The 17,513-nt window shown below is 36.5% G+C and overlaps 1 protein-coding gene across 1 annotated transcript in view; it reads right to left on the bottom strand.

Annotated features, from left to right (window-relative positions):
• The window catches only part of PARP4 (poly (ADP-ribose) polymerase family, member 4), a 42,752-nt gene that overhangs the window by 13,881 nt on the left and 11,358 nt on the right, over positions 1–17,513 (bottom strand). Inside the window, exons 9-24 of the mRNA XM_009999435.1 lie at positions 16,326–16,486; positions 13,691–13,828; positions 13,161–13,259; positions 12,761–12,944; positions 11,865–12,027; positions 11,210–11,334; positions 10,734–10,865; positions 10,423–10,509; positions 9,594–9,758; positions 8,696–8,742; positions 7,660–7,741; positions 7,105–7,242; positions 4,938–5,133; positions 4,643–4,713; positions 2,959–3,146; positions 655–754 (exon numbers count right to left, since the gene is read on the bottom strand). Of these exons, the coding sequence (XP_009997737.1) occupies positions 655–754; positions 2,959–3,146; positions 4,643–4,713; positions 4,938–5,133; positions 7,105–7,242; positions 7,660–7,741; positions 8,696–8,742; positions 9,594–9,758; positions 10,423–10,509; positions 10,734–10,865; positions 11,210–11,334; positions 11,865–12,027; positions 12,761–12,944; positions 13,161–13,259; positions 13,691–13,828; positions 16,326–16,486 (2,076 nt within the window). The remainder of the gene's footprint in view (positions 1–654; positions 755–2,958; positions 3,147–4,642; positions 4,714–4,937; positions 5,134–7,104; positions 7,243–7,659; positions 7,742–8,695; positions 8,743–9,593; positions 9,759–10,422; positions 10,510–10,733; positions 10,866–11,209; positions 11,335–11,864; positions 12,028–12,760; positions 12,945–13,160; positions 13,260–13,690; positions 13,829–16,325; positions 16,487–17,513) is intronic.

Here is a 17,513-nt window from a genome sequence, read left to right as displayed (position 1 = left end):
AGGAGAATCGTTCCCTCATTATTGTTCTGGCTTCTGGAATAATATATTTCTTTTAAGTGAAAGCTGAAATGGAGAGTAAAGCTTCTGTTCACCAGGGTTGCCAAACAGGCTAGGGAATATGGCATGCTACACTTAGCACCATCCCCTACACGTGAACTCTGAGATGTGCACAACTCCATGGCTTGCTCTGGATAGTTCTGCATATATCACTCAAATGACAGCCTGAACAGCAAGAGAGGAAATCTATGCTCTTATCCACTCCCTCAGGAAAAAATATGCCAGATATTAATCTTGCTGTAGCAGCTTCTCTACTGTCACTGTTCCAGGAGGGACCAGATTCAGGCACAGCATTGTGCTGTAGACAACATATATATGGAAATGGAAGAGCACACATGGGGTCATGGATTGCCTGAAACTTCTAGGTGTGCTGGAAGTCCAAAGTCACACAGTGCAGTTGCTACAGGCCTCATGGCTATCGAAGGGACAATGTTATAGATGGACTGTGGCCTGTAACAGAAGTAAAGCCATGTTTTGCCACTCAGGGACAACTATAGTAGTAATTCCCATTTTGAGATGCTGAAGTTAGGCAATATCCGATATTGATATAGCAGACAATTATCACATACCAAGTATATTAAAGATTTATAAATGTACCTTTGCCTCCCAGTTACACTTTGATTTTGAGTCAAAGTATTCAAATGCTCCAGCACCATATTGGGACAGAGATCTCAGCATGTGTCGATTTGCTGTGGAACTAATAACAAAAAATTATTTATGTAATTGTTGAATTAAATTATTCACTTCATAGTATTTCTAAATATTTTGCTTCCAATTAATATTGCAAGCTTTTTGAAATCTGAATTTTTAAAATTTCACCCCTTTACCAGGAGACAGGCTAACTGAAAGCAACTGAGCCAATGACTGTGCTGCTTTAGTAGAGATTTCAAACATTTGAGGAAATTACATGGTACACGAGTTTTAACATTCCCAGTGCTGAGCTGTGCAGAGAAATCAACTTAAGTTCAAACACCAGTGAGGCTGCATCAATGATCCTGATCATGAACTACTTGACATAAATTTTACAGCTACCTCCAGCATCAGCTGGGAAATGTTACTATCTGAATAACATGGATATAACCCGTATGTATTCAAGGTCAGGCTTGATGGGGCTCTGAGCTATCTGTTCTGGTGTGAGATGTCCCTGCGTATTGTAGGGGGGTTGGACTAGATGACCTTTAGAGGTCCCTTCCAACCCAAGACATTCTATGGTTATATGGTAACACTTATTAGCCCGATAGAACAGCAGGCTCTGCTCACCAACAGTCTGACTACTGTGAAGCTATTTCATAGGCATATATACAAATGAGAGCTTTATAGAGGATTAAAGGAGAAAAATCAAGCAGATGAGAATTCTTTTGGGTGAGGAAAGCCTTGAATATCTTTGTTGGACAGAAAATAGACTAATTCCTCAACACAGCCGTATCACAGTCTTAGTAATCTAGTGAATCCTCACCAAAACCCCTCAAGTCAAAATTAAGTAGTACAATTGTATCTATATAATGAACACGTAACAACTTGGGTTTAAGGTCAGGCAAATGTTAGTGGTGTAGAGGAACCACTAAAAGCCATGCCCTCTCAGACTAGCAGGACTGAGGTCATCCATCTCTAGGCCTAGTTCCATCATATCAATAGCCAATAATCAGTGAATGTAAATATGCTGGAATGTAAATACATTTAAAATTGTGTCAGTGTGCAGCTAATGGACGCATACTGTCTGTTCTTTATTGTGAGTCAATGCAACACACGATCATAACATATGATCACTCTGGAAGAGCACTGGGATGTCTGGTATGGGGCCTGAAGGGTGTGCTTGCCTAGTGCTAGGACAGGGCCCATGGCTGTGAGATCTGGGGAATGTTGCAGGAGCTACGGTGAAGGTGTCAATAAAAAGAAAAAATCGTAATAGAAGAACATGGCCCTCAGCACTGCTCTTTATTTTGATGTATCCTTGCCAGCTCTCCCACAATACGGTAAGAATTTAACACCTCCTTGACCCTTTGCCATTTATGCCTTGCAACCTAAAGAATGTAACTGTAACCCTTTAGTTTGTTTTTTAAAGTAATTTCAGTCATCCACGTATCTTTCTAGTTTGTTGTTACTGAAAACAAACTACATTGCAGCGAATTTCAGTGAGGTTTTGCCTGTTCCTTTGATAATTGAGAAGTCTAGTGGTTACTTTGTATTTAAGTAGTTACCTTGCAAAACAAATTACAATGAAATAATAAAATTATACAACTACTAGTGTTGGATTGAAACTGCCTTATTAAAATGAGACCAAAACATGAAACGCAGAGTTTCAAAACATTGACTCTTGTATTTTCCAATTGTATTCTAAAATAGTATCGTTGTTATAATGAAGAAAAATATGAATAGGCAAGAGTACCCGGACATGGAATTAACAGTATAGTAGGCATTTTACCTTTGAAATTTCTTACAGATTTTCCATTCAATTATTAAAGGCAGGCAAACATTTCCACATTTAATCTGAACATACATATAGCATAGCATAGCATAGCATAGCATAGCATAGCATAGCATAGCATAGCATAGCATAGCATAGCATAGCATAGCATAGCATAACACTTCCAGGGAGGGGGCATCCACAACCTACCTGGGCGACCTGTGCCAGTGCCTCACCACCCTTACACTAAAGAAGTTCCTCCTAATGTCTAACATAAATCTCCCCTCTTCCAGCTTAAAACCATTACCCCTCAACTTCTCACTACACACCCTGGTAAAAAAGTCCCTTCCTGGCTTTCCTGTAGCCCCTTCAGGCAGTGGAAGGCTACTATTAAGACAGTACACACAGGCATCTGACAGTTCTCAGCTTATTAACCTCTCATTTGGAATAAATTATCAGTGGTTTTAAATGAAATTGCTAGCCAACTTTGTACTTACCCTACACCACATGTAAATAACCTCGTGTGGTGGACATTATCCTTCACAAGTTGGAAGGTCACACTCTCGTTCTGAATGTGTCCATCTGATATAAGAATGACATTACGACATCCTTGGGAAGGAAACAGCAGGCTTAAGTAACGCAGGGTCTTCCATAAGTCAGTGTTTCCCAGTGTTGCAGTGGCAGACTGAAAAGTATCACAGTTAGAATTTAGTTTACTTTTTCCTAAAATAACATACAATGTATCATTTAATCTCTATTTCATTATACGTGACTCCTGGTTTCCTAATATTAATAATTAATTCTTACATTTTATTTGTTCTTGCTCTCCTATAATTACTGTTAAAGACAGAGCTTAAGGTCCGTCTAGTAACTTCTGTATCTTCTCTGGCTTAGGCATAAGGCACAAGCAAAATTGTTAAGAAAAATGGTAAATTCTACTCTTACGCTATTTTCAGAGCTTTCATTAATCAGTGGTTTTGGGACTCACTGAACTGGTGTTTTCATCTAAACTACTGTATCTAAAACCTCATTTTCTGAATTTAGTTGCAGTTTAGCCTCAACATAAAGCACGACAAGACATGAAGCAATTCATTATGCATCAAAAGGACCATTTGGTTTTTGTTGGTTTTTGTTTTGTTTTAAATCTGCTGATTGCTCATTTTGCTGGGTGTCCTGTGATCGTTAAGATGTGAGAAACAGCAAGTAACCATCCCTATTTCCATCTTCTTCTGTTTATCCTGGAAAAGAGATGACTATGTGAGGATTCAAGAGGTTAAAAAAAATCAGGACTAGTCCACTCTTTGTACAGCAAGTCATCCATGTATCTGGCAACCTTTGTTTTCCATTTCTCTTGCTCCTCTCTTTGAGATGGAGTGACCAGAAGCACACACACTCCTCACGATGCCATGGTAATACAGATTTATACAGCTACCTAAGTGTTTAGCTTTCTGATAGCTGCTGAACACTGGGCTATTATTTGACAAGGACTATTCACAGTGGCTCCAGCATCTCCTTTCTGGGTGTAGCCCAACATTCTACCGTTATAGTTAGTGTTGTTTTCCACCTTTGCATTACTCTGCATTGATCACCATTTGCATCTTACCATCCCATTCTCAAAACATCAATTTTATCAGTAACTTACACATTATGCCAGCATCAAGAAGCTTTAGTTACAGATGAGAAGCCTCCTACTGGTACTGACAAGATATGGTACTAATCAAAACCTGTTGGCCTAAGAAGTCTACACCTGATTTTTGGTGCCAAAAGCATTTTTCTTTTCACTGTAAGTCCTTTGGCCTAATTGCTGCCTTCACTCACAAATTACAGATATCCAGGAGAAAGTCAATAATTTCCTCTCTTTTTGATGTAGTAGGCAGTGAGAGGTATGAAACTCCAAAAGATAAATTCAGGAGGAAACACTGAAAAATGTCCTAGCATTGATAGCTACTCAGCTTCAAAACAATGATCTAAGAAAACACTTAAAACCAAACTGGAATTAATATTCAGAGGTGGCTGTGCTTGTTACTAGAGAAAATAGACTTCAAATAGACTAAGTTACAGAAAAGTCTCAGAAGCTGGCCTAAAGAAAAAGGAGGAAAAGACATGTAACAGAGTTTTGCAAAGGTAAGCATCCCATCCAAAGCAGCATTTTTTAGAAAACAACCAAACTGATTTACTTACTGTAATGAACTCCTTCAATGATTCCAAATCAGTTATGATGTTCATTGAAAAAGAAGAAAATTCTGAGAAATCTGTGAATAAAGCATATTAAAAGCATTAAAATATGAAGCATGTAGCAACATATGGAAACACAAGTTTAAGTTTTATAACTGCAATATCAAAGCAGAAATATTCTATACTGCTGGTTGCACTTCAGTGTGCTGTGCTGGTCTGCTAATAATGACATGCAAAAAATTAAGCCAGGACAAGAAGGTGAAAGGTGGCTCTCAGGTAAAAAGGAAATAGAGAAACTCACTTGTGCCAATTTTTATTACATTCACTCTTTGTCTGAAAGCAGTTAGTTCCAAAATACGTAAAGCAATCTGCTTTGCTTGGTGTAGAGCTGATCCTGCCATAGAATTTGAGCAATCTAATAAGATAACAACTTCACTGGACAGCTGCACTTCTTCAAGTGCTGTTTCAAATTCTGGCTGGAATACAAGCATGCAAGCCTGTTGAGGAAGAAACAAAATCATCAGTGCACTGGACAAATACTATTCCATTACAAGTGAAGCCAACCATCCTAATTCTTCTTATCATGCAGTGGAAGCAGAATATAGCCATATTTCAAAGTTTTATCAAACATGCCTGAAAACTGCAATTTCTCTGTCCTTCTCTTATATGCCAGGTCTCACTTGAGAAACTGAAAAAGGAACTTTATGGTTTCATGTTCCTATCTAATTCATTCTTTTGCAAATAACACCGGATTCTCTTCTACTAGTTAAGGAAAAGAAAAAACCCCACAGATATAATGTTTTACAATCATCATTGCCACCATCAGTTTGTGAGAAGTACCAGAATTAAAAAAAAAAAAAAAAAGTAAACTAGAAGAGTATTCTGTTATTGGTAGGAACAGATATACTATAAAAACCAAAGGTTTCCAAAAGTGGAACAATGAAATGCTTGAAGGAGTGAAAGTGTTTCCAGTAGGGAATGAAAGGTTTGCAGTTTGGAAACACAAATAGGCATCTTTTTCTTTCTCTTTTCCTTAAAGGAATATCAGTATTATTGCAGTCATGAGAAAGAAATCCCTTAACTAATACATTTAAACTAGGCAACTCTGATTAAAAGGAAGAAAAATTAAAGACATCATTGTTGGAAGGAAAACAATCTTAGCTGTCATTTTACTTATCTTAATCAATTTCAAAATTGAATTGACAGATTGGTAACAGCAAGACCTTACACTTTAGCTCTGTAGCATTTTATCTTATATAAGAAAAACAAACAGAAAACAGAGCTGAAAATGACTAAAAGTGCCAGAGACTTCACAAGAAATGTGGGAGACTAGAACAGCTTCTAATATCCTCCAATCACATACTTTTAAGTTTTAAATGTAATTCTCAGGCAGAGTTATTGTGCGTGAAGGTAAAAGGGGTTTAACTGGTCCTTCCTTTCCTAGCTAAGTTTTTATTGTTTTTCAGTAGTGATAATGAACTCTTCTGTGACACAGCCACAGCTGAGTTCTCTTTATGTGTGATCCAGTGTTAGAGAAGAGCTGGCTGTGTACTTTTCACTTATTAGTGAAAAATAAAAGATTCAAATGCCTTTGAGAACAATCACTGCAGCAGTAATAACTACAACAGAATGTGAAATCTAGAAAGGCCAGATGCCTTAAAATAAAACACTGACAGATTCTGTAAACATTTGTGTCTAAGCTGTAAATACAGCCCTTCAGAGTCAACGTGACCCTGAAGTTACTCAGTTCCAGCTTCAGCCATCACCTATTTTTTCACTTCCACTGCTTCAAATACATCTTTATCAAACACTGTAGTCACATATCTATGAAATATGAACAGCAACACAATTGTTAGAAAAAAGTGTTTTAACTGAAATGATTGGGCACTGTGTTGAAACTTTTACCTCCTTACAAGGCAAAGGATAAAACAAATGCAACAAGATGGCCTGAAGGTGTGCCAGGGGAGGTTTAGACCAGATATTAGGAAGAATTTCTCTACTGGAAGAGTAGTTAGGCACTGGAACAGGCTGCCCAGGGAGGCAGTTGAGTCACCATCCCTGCAGGTATTAAAGAAAAGTGTAGATGTGGCACTCCAGGGCATGCTCTAGTGGGCATGATAGGTTTTTTGTGGGTTATGTGATGGTGTTGGTTTTGCGAGGTGTGTGGTTGTGGGATTTTTTTTGTTGTTATTCTTTGTATGGGTGGGTCATGTTGTTCCCCCACCTCTGGGTGGATGGTTGGACAAGGTGATCTTAGAGGTCTTTTCTAACAGTGACAATTCTTTGATTCTATGCAACTGAAAAGAAAACTCCTTTCTGGAGAATACTCAGCTTAATAAAACAGATCAAATTGACCACTGTCCACGGTGTGACATTCTTCTTAATCTCTTACCCATCAAAACTAAACTGTGTCTGCATTGTGTTTTAGCATATTCATGACCTCATGAGCAGTACAAGTTATGCAGTACCTCACTCTTTTTGTTGGGATGCTTCTCTACCCACATCCGAGGCAGGTAGACCTGTGAAATCCAGATATCTAGAACAAAGCCACTAACATCCAAGGAGCTGTTCTCCACAGTCTGAATTACAGCCTTGCATTCTGTTTTCTAGAAGATGAGAAAAACAGGCATTAAAAAATTTATTTATTGACAGTAGTGAATATTATTTATTTTGTAAGAACAAGGAATAATGACAGCAAATTTAACAGGGGTAGTCCCAGAGCTTTTTGCCAAAAAGGCTATAGAAAGTTTACAAGGTACAGTTTCTATTTACATACTACAATCTTTAAAATATAATTCACTTTCCTGAGTGTATTTTTAGGTAAGAAGACAATTAAAACAGAAAGGCTTCAAGCAGAAAAGAGATTTTTATCCAAGAGAAACAGAGGACCAAGCTGTTTGCAGAATGAACAGTGCACAAAACCAGACAGATCTAGCACAAATGTTTTCTGGAATAAAAGTTCCATTTTAAATACACAGCAGAACTGCCAAAGCAGAAGCATAGTTACAGTGGAATTCATTTACCTTTATTTTAAGTTTATGTGTCCAACTATGTATGCGTTGAATACTAGATGGCATCTCAATAGACATATCCACAGAAAATCCACTAAATAAAAAGAGAAAAAAACACCTGAATGACACTCCAAGGAAGATTATATTTAATTTGCATGCTATGACATCCCCTTGAGAATGAGCTATGTTTCCTGACCTTTTTAACTTTTTGGGTGAAAGTGGAGAATACTTTTTAATTTAGAAATTGAATTGTATTGTATTTTCAAGTACCTTTGCTACAACTGTATGTGCAGTGTATGAACTTGTTAATTTATTCTTGATATATGGCAAAACCAGCATCAAATCTTTAGCTAACCAGTACAGTATTTCTACTAACCAACAGTAACTGTACTGAATAAAAGCAAGTCAATAATAGGAAACACTATTTCAAGATTAAATATAACTTTAGAAAATCATAACAGATGTAGTTTTGTGCAGACAAAACAGAAGGGAAACTAGGACATACTTATGAAAAGCACTTTTTTTAATATGGAAATATTAATAGCTTTAAGTTTTTGCACATTTACTGCCACTATCACCTGCATTGCTTGTTATTTTGGTTGAGAAAGGTCATATGCAGAACTGTTACCAGGAATAAAACTATAAAACTCAGTTTCTAAGAAGTCTTAATTTACGAAGTACATCACAGTTTCAGATAATTGTAAATTTTTATCTAAAATGCAAATGCTAAGAAAGGCTAAAATATTAAATACAGCAATATTGAAAAAGATTAACATCATGGTCTCAAGTTCTGTGACTTGGGAATTTATCTAAAAAAAAGGAAGTATTTAGCAAAGCAAAAGTATAATAATTGGAAGATAATCCTCTATTATATTACCTATCTAAGCCTAACAACAGATTAGAGTGAAAGGCAAAATTAGACTAAATAATGCAACTTACCAACAACTATTTCTTGTAAATAGAAAAACATTAATTTAATTTTTTTAACTTAATAATTTAAGGTATTGATAAATTAAGCCAGAAAACAATAGTAATGAAAGCAACTTACTTTTTCCGTGGTTTTACTTGTTTAACACAAACTTTTTTTACTGTATCCTACAAGGAAAAAAAACCACATTTTTAACGCACCAGTTATGAAATATTTGTATGTCCCTCCTGACACTTTCATTGCCTTGGAAATCCTTTCTCTTATTAAGTCACTAAGTTGGGATTACATGGAACTCTCTTTCCTTCATTTAGTCATATAGCTTTGTTATCTGAGCATCATAGTAGCTAACATTCAGAATAACTGCTGCATGTTTCTCTCGTAAGGGCACAGTGAACTTCAAAACTCAGTGCAATAGAGCTCTGAAGCAGAAGGTAGGATTGTTGAACAGTCAGACATGATACAGCTACATGATTTCACAGAGACTAGGACCACAAGGACCATTTCTGGCTCTTTGCCAGCATTTTAACACAGAGACTACCTTCCTTCCCACCTGGAGAATTCAGAAGCCATCAAGGGGATCCAAGAAAAAGTGGGCAACCTTGTTCCTGAAGCAGAGAAGGATAATAATGGCACAATGTGCAGCAAATGCTTGGCTGCCATTTCATGATGGACATAATACAATGTCTTTGCAAGCCAAAGAGGAATAGCAGCACACAAACAGCAGGTAACTCAAAAGATGAGATCTAACATGTGCCAACTCAAGTCAACTTCCTAAGTCCTGCAGGAGCAAATGCATCCTCAGACATAGAGGTTTTCTACCAGCCACAGCATTCCTAAGTGCATGTTCACATTGCTTCATAACAGGAGTGGTTACAATTATCTTCTAACAGAAGAAAATAAATGAAAATTGGAAAAATCATAAACTTAATGAAGCCTCTTGTGTAACTACAATTCTATAGGTACAGAACTTCTGCTTCAAAACAAGAAGATGGTATTTTAAGATTGTATTTTAACAAACCTGTGTGTTTTCATTTAATGCTTTGTCTTGTTGCCATGGTGACACAGAAGCAGGCATATGAAAGGTGATAGAACCATGTTGAAAACTCAGTTCAGTTATATACGTGATTTTGATCACAACTGTAGAATTTGGAGGTAAGTTTCCAACACTTATTACAAAAACATCCTAAAAACCAAAAAACACAAACTAGCTTTAATGACATAATTAAAGTTTATGATTTCTAAAACAATAATACAATTGGTATTTAGGCACACTCAGAACAAATGCTAACACAGAAACGACTATTTGACTTTGGTGAAATATAGGGAAAAGGCTGAACAAAATACAACACTGCCTGGGATTATTATGTATTAAATTATTGTAACTGTATTTGTGGTATGTATTTTCTACCTTGGGGTATCCTGCATCTTTACTGTTTCTTCTCACCTCTAAAGAGATTTAAGTGTTTGAATATTTGGTAGCCTCTAGTGATTTGGGGTCATGTTAATATATTTGCTGTTGTGAAGCCTGAAGAGGGTTAAGATATGAAATGTCAAACTTCCAATAATCCCTTCATTTCTGGCAAAAATGGATCAAATGTAAGTGAAAAATTCAAACTTAAAAAAAAGGGGGGAAGGGGGAAAACCACCTGAAAGAGTAGTATCTGTTTTATTTAAGCCATAGCACATATTAAAGAAACAATAATTGTCTTTAAAAATGATCAAATGTGTGGTTGAAATGAGTTCTAGTAAAAAGGAGTTTCCCAGTAAAGGCACGATTCAGCAAAGAATCTGTAATTCGACAACTGCAGAATTTTCAAGCAGGTACTAAACCGCAGTATTCAACATACCGGTGCATCCTGGTCCATTAGATAAGCTCCATCACCCTGACTGATGGCTTCCCGATATTCCCTATGTGCTTTTTTCTTTTCTTTAACCTATGAAGGATTGTTCCAAAATAAGAAATTTCATTTCTAAAGACAGAAAACTTAATCAATGTTCTCTTAAATGACATGACTACCTTGAAATCCAGTCAAGCACTAACAACTAATGACAGGAGAGAAACCAAAATTAGTGTTGCATATTTTCATCACTAATTAAGTGCTTTCAGATCTAGACATTGAAGCAGTTACATCAAAGGCAAAGTACAATAGTATTTTACCTGTCCAATTACGTGTTTTCCATTGATAAAAGCTTCAAATCCACAAACAGCAGCTTTGTCATCCAAAGGAAAGACATATTTAGCTTCAATTGGCTTACTGTTATGATTGGTGTAGGTCTGAAACATTACAACCTAGAAAGAATATTTATTGCATAACTGTAATGTTAAAGTGTGATTAAAACATCAGTACTTTACATGTAACAGCATAACTGCTTTGCACTGTAAAACATCAAGCGGTCTGCCACAACCTGAACTTCTATTTGTACCTTAGAAATGAATGTGTAACATTCATCAGTGCTTGGTTATCTCCAGAAACATGCAAGGAGCTGTAGAACTTTTAATTTCTAAAATATTATTACAATCTTTTCCAGAAAAAGAGTAAACACTAAGTAGTATTTTGACTAAAACACTATTCAACAAACAGATTAATTTTTCAGGGCTGAGTATGGAAAAGGACAATAAATAGCATACTCTACCTGTGCTACAAAGTCTATTATCCTCCCCTTGATATAAACACCTTCCAGAGGGATAGGATTTCCCAATCTGTCCTGAAGACCAGTTTTTTCAGGATTCAAAGGATTTGCACTTGGCAATGCATAGCCTAAACAAAGAGTTTATGAAAGATTAAACAGATCTTTTTTGAAATATACATTTGGGAAACATGATTTAAACTAATCCTCTATCAATGGCCCATTTTTATTTATGCAATTCACACACAAAAGTACCACTCATTTTCTGTTACGAATGCTTGAGTTGCATTGCTGATCTGTAGGCTGTCTGTCTGAGAGATCATCAGTTCACAATAGTTCCTTAAGATCTTACAAGGTCTTTCTTTAGAACCTTGCATTTGAATTATTTAAAGACCACGATGATTTATGCAAACGTGCTTCTCTTGAAACACACTGTGACAGGAGGAGTTGCAACTGCTCTTGGTAATTGTACCTAGAGGAAATCTGTTAAACAGATGCTACACGGATGCCACATGTTAACCGCTAATTTGGTAACATCTGCAGATAAACTACAGATTATTCTTTATGATGTTATCTTCATACAAATACTCCAGGAAGGGTTCTGACAAGTATTAGGAAACTCTGGAAGCAAGTCAATGTACAAACAAAAACCATCTCTTACTTTCATGTTGTAAATGACACGGCGACTCCAGCTCACTGGTATCTTGCTCCAGTTCCATCCCAACTTCAGGATGAAATGGTTTGATTTGATCTTCAGCAAGGCAAAACTTAACAACATATCTAATTTTAACCTGACAGGTTTTATACACAACAAATTCATCATCCTGGTAGGAACAAAGAAAGGTATGTTACAAGAAGAACAAAGCTGTAGATAATAGCTAAAACAATGCAAATTGATAAAGAGGTGAACTTCAATGACACATAATTTTAGAAAAATAATTAAGAAACTGACAGCTTTTCTTTTTACTCTCCCCATCTATCACTTGCATTTGCTATCGTCTTAGTTTGTATTCTCCACATTCCATCAAGCACAATGATACCTCAAAATAACTAAAAACAAAAAAGTAAAAATCTGTTGGATATTTAGAGAGCAACTGTACCTGTTACTGTGCCACTACAGCTATAATCCCTCCCTTACAGTACCAAATTAAGAGGACAGGGATTTTTATCCACTGGGTTAATTTCTAAAACAATGAACCTTCCATGACAGTGATTTCTTATTCCATACAGAATAGAATATTGCTCCCAAATAGTAAGTTAAATATCACAGACCAGAGATTAATACGATGATTCAGTTATAATAAAATCTAATATTTACATCTTTCTTTTAAGTACCATTTTCTTTCAAGAATTCTTTACAAATAGCAATGTAGAGGCTTATAATTGCTATATGTACTTTAGGGGCTACAAGGCACACAAAAGTGATTTTACTCATTACTGTCTAATGATTTAGTGTCTGAATTGAACTGCAGGTTACTCTCATTCATTATCTCTCAGCGGTATAATAAATCCAAAATGTGGTGCCTTTTCCAGTGCCCAATCCTGCAGGGTCAGTACCTCGAAGTCTGAAGAGGTGCCTGCTGTTCTGCGGACTCCATGCACACTGTCATACCCTGAGGGTGCCTGGTTTAATGAATAATCTCGTTCAACCAAATCCAAGCAGGACCCAAGTGCAACATCACAAACTGCCAGGAGCCGGGATCCGTCCATTTCACTGGGTAAAGAATACTTAATACTGGCACTAGATGTAAAGAAAGATCATATACATTTTATTAACGTGACACTTTATGTTGAACATCATAGCAGGCTAAGGATACACAAGTACTTCTGAACAGATGGACAGGAATAAACTTTATCATTACATTACCTTAAACATATGAAGCATTTTATGTACTTAACTTGAAAAGTAAAAAGAATACACAAAGGATAAGGAAAGAGATACTGTCATTACTCAGACCTAACAGAATCACTGAAGTAAATGCCACTGCCCAGATTCCCAGCGTCAGTTCTTTCCACACCATGATCTTCAACAACCACTTTTGGCATCAGAAGTCCTCTAGAGAAAAAGAAGGTCACACAATGAATGAAGTACAAGACCTATCCAGATAGGAAAGAGGACATCATCAATGCAATTCTTTCGTAAAACTAAATAAACTTTCCACACAGCTATTGCCTTCTTACTCTTTCCACTCTCTCATCTTTCATCTGGATTTAAACCACACGATTCATCATCATATCCAAGTAGCTGCATCTCAAGTCTAATCTACCTGGAGGGTAATTAAATTTATCATTACAGGAGATTGATTTTCCTTCCAGATGTCTGTGGAAGTGTATGGATGTTCATGTAAATGTTAACAGTAAAAACCAGGCTAAACATAATGCAAAAAAAACCTTCATAAAAATAAATACATTTAGAAGCCAAAATATATTTAAGAACATAGCTAAGCCTGATTCTTTGTCACAAAAAAAGGGAATGTAAATTTTTACCTGGAAAGAATTCCCATGAAGTTGCGCACAGATGATGCATGGAATAAGGATCGAATATTTCCAAGGCTGCTCAGAAATTCTGCTGTTTCACTTACTCTGCCAACCCTATAAACTTGCAAAATTCTCACTGGACAGTTACTGCAAAAAATTTGAAACAATTTTTGAGATCTCATGACTTAGAAAGTGCATTGAAGATCAATCCACTTCTAAAAGAGAAAGTCTTATTCCAAACCTCAAAATAACGCTCAACTTGTTTTCTGAATATACAAACATACAAGAACAATCACCAGAGACATAAAAAATTAACTTCAAGACCTATTTGTTGATGTTGAAGGAGAAATAAAAAATGTGTTTTCATGTTTAAAGTCATATGAAAAGATCTTGACATTTTGGGATCTAAATTCAGAGACGTGTCACATAAATCCCCATATAATTCTATGCAGCTCAGAGTCTGTAAGTACTTGAATTATTGCCAGCAAATTTGTCTTTTACTAAAAATTCTTTTACCGAGAAAACTCAGAGCCCTCACTGTTTTGTACAAATATCACAGTTCAGGCTATCTGGAGGTAATAGCTCCCAATTAATAAAGACTTCCCAATTAAGAAATATGCTTGAGAGGAGGAAAACTTGTCTGCAATCACACCTCCAGCAAGATCCGTGTGTTTTACATGCAGTAGTTACTGGACAGATCTGTCATTAAGATTCATGTCCTTCCTTTCTAGTAAATACACAAACCAAAATATTCAGATTCCCTCTTTATCACTTCTTACTTTTACCCTTCCCAGCTGAATGCTCTACTTAATTATTGTGTAAAGGTCTGAGTGAAGAACAGAGTGCTCCACACCTTCCCTCAGCTTAAGCACATGCTCAGAATATATTTCCTCAGATAACAGACTCTGGACTAAGGACTGAGCTCTTAGCAGTGTAAAGACAGTGATAGCCTATGAAATACCCAGAAGATACTTTAAGCTTCTAGTGTCCCCGACTGTCACACAGTGAGGGACCTCTGGATTTACGAAGTAATGGAGAAGAGGACTTAAAGATCACAATTTCTCATTAAGATGCTGTAAGTAGATGGTACCTGGATGGTGAAAGCATAAAGACCCATTTACAAATCAAACCTTCATGCTTTCAAGACTTAATCAGCTTCAGTCAAGTTCTGAGTTCCTAAATGCTAAAATAATAGTGGTAAATAGGACACAGCCTCTTTCATAATTTTGAACACTTTACTTCAATTGTGTGGTTTCCTCAGTTGAGGATTAGAGAGATATCCTCATTTATGAAGCTGCTACATGAACTTTTTATTTGAAGGGGTTTGTTTTGGGTTTTTTTGTTTGTTTTTGTGTGTGTGTGGTTTTTTTTTCAATTCTTCTTTTTAAGAACTTTATTTGGACCCTGATCTTTCAACATGCTCCTATTGCAGCTGAAGTTTTTTTAAATTATTTTTTTATTAAAAACTAAGATTGCAAATGCAGAGACTGAAAGGGACTAAATGTGTTCTAATTTTTGCAATGTCATAGGCTTACCTATTGTGTAAGAGTAGAGCCAAAGCTTTTTTTGGAAAATCCTGTGCTTATAATGAATTAGTTTATTAATCAGTATATAGGCTCTAACATAAATAACTGCTGTCTACTAAGAACAGTCCCATGAATTCAGGTAACAACAAATTTCTCAAAACTTTACTCAGTTATTTCTATCACAAAGAACTATAATGCAGAACTGAGTCCCACAAACCATAGTTCTATTAATTTTAAATTACTTTAAAAAAATTAAACTACATGTCAATTGAAAGTCAACTACTGAACTTTGCTGAAGACAAAGGGAAGTTTCCACGTTCCAAGCACAATACTCCTTCCAGACTTGGGCAATATATACTTGGATATAACCACTTGGTAATCAGTAGTTGCTGGTTTAGACCTTAGCTGCATATTCACTCAGTAAAAACAAATTTGGAGTGACTATCTATATGTAACTGAAGCCCACTTCATCCTTCCCTGTATTAATGATTTAACCACAGATTATCCCATTTCTAGAACCTCCTTCTCTTTAATTTCTCTACCATTTTTAAATGTTTTTAATCAAAAGAGACAGGGTGCCCAGTTAGAAGCCAATGTCAAGAACATTAAGTAGAATGATAGTCACATTTGCAGAGTAACTTCCCAGAAATACATTGTTTTCACACAACCGAAAGGGAACTATAAAAGGATGGCAAGTTCTGTACATAAAAACCAAAAAGGTGACCAGGTATTCCCTCCCATCCCTATCATGCTTATTGATGCAGAAAAAAATTATTTGTTTTTCTCAATAAATACTGAGAAGCAGAGTAAACAAGACTAGACTGCATATATCTTATTTTAATAGCTCTTATGGACAGCTTTTCACAATTAAAAACAAACAAACAAACAAAAAACAGGAAAAGAAGTTGAACTATATTATAATTTTCAGGTTTGTTTTTTTTTATTTACCTCCCTTTCATTCTAGTGTAGGTTATGGTAAATATGTCAGCTCTGCAATCCCATTAGCACAATCAACACTGAACAGTAACAGAATGTGGTAATTCAGTCGTCTTCAGAGTTATTTTGGGCACTACATCTTTAATGTTACTGGAATAATTGCATAACTATTAAACACTCACTTGTAATTGTTTTTTAACACTTGTTGTTTAACGTTGAGGAATTCATGACTTGTTGAGTCAACAGCTTCGATCCTGCACCTCAGAGCTTGGTACTTGGCCAAAGATGATGGGTTTGGGCACGACATACTCGTTTCACATATATTAAGCATGTCTCTGATTAGCTAGAAAATACAGACAAAAAATTATGAATAAGTGATACATTTTAATTAAGGAAACACGCAAACCAAACTGAATTATATAAAGTTATAGTTTTGCAACAATTAAATGGAGTATTCAAAATAACATTTCCACTTGTTAGATACCATTTAGAACAACAGCAAACAGCTGTAGAATGCCCTGAAAACAATTCAGAAGGAAAAGGTCTATGAGAAATAGACTTCAACTGCTCCTCTACAGCTCCAAATCAAGCTTTGAATGGAGCCTGCTCATAACAGCTCCACAAACCAGTATTTGTACTTGGTTACCATTTTGATTTTACTTATGAGGCAATCCCTACTTGTCAGAATCTTCCATACTGTCCCTGATGTCACTATCCAGCTAGGGCAGTAGCAGAAACCACCCAATGTAATTTTCTCAGAGTGGGAGAAAGGAGGATGAAAAGATTGTACAGTTCACTAAGTCACGAGAGAGCTTTAGGAGACAGGTATTTTTCTTACATCAGAAATAGCAAAAGGTTTTAATTAACAATACTATGAACATTTGTTCTTTTAGAACCGTAAGGCACCTCCTTACCTCTCCCGCCTTTATATTTTGTGGCTCACAGAAGACTGACTGCTGGGTATCTTTTGCCAACAGAAAGAGACATCTTTGGCAGAATCTATGGAATTTTACTTATAATTGCAATACAAGGAGGAAATGGGAGTTTGCTTTATAGTAACAAGAGTGATGTAGCTGTGAGAGCTGAGTGCTTCTCACCTCCCCAGAGGGCTGGCTGCTGGGGCTCAAGGCCAGCTCTGACAGTGCAGTTGTGGAGCCTTGAAAGAACTGTGAGAAGACTTGGACAATTCCTGCCCCTCCTTTGCTCAAGAGATGCCTTTGAGCTTAGGCTCTTGCTCTTGGTCTCTCGGCTGAGCTATGTTGCCAACATGCCTGCATCCAGCCTCCCACCTCCCTGGTTCTGACCCAGATCCTGTGGACTCAAGTTCCTGGTTTGGCTTTGGACCTGCCATACAAGCCATGAGGACACAA

The sequence above is a fragment of the Chaetura pelagica genome, unplaced genomic scaffold (assembly GCF_000747805.2).
Source record: "Chaetura pelagica isolate M959 unplaced genomic scaffold, ChaPel_1.0 scaffold85, whole genome shotgun sequence".
Lineage (NCBI taxonomy): Eukaryota > Metazoa > Chordata > Aves > Apodiformes > Apodidae > Chaetura > Chaetura pelagica.
Note: the sequence above shows the minus strand (reverse complement) of the source record. Positions and strands in the feature narration are given on the sequence as shown.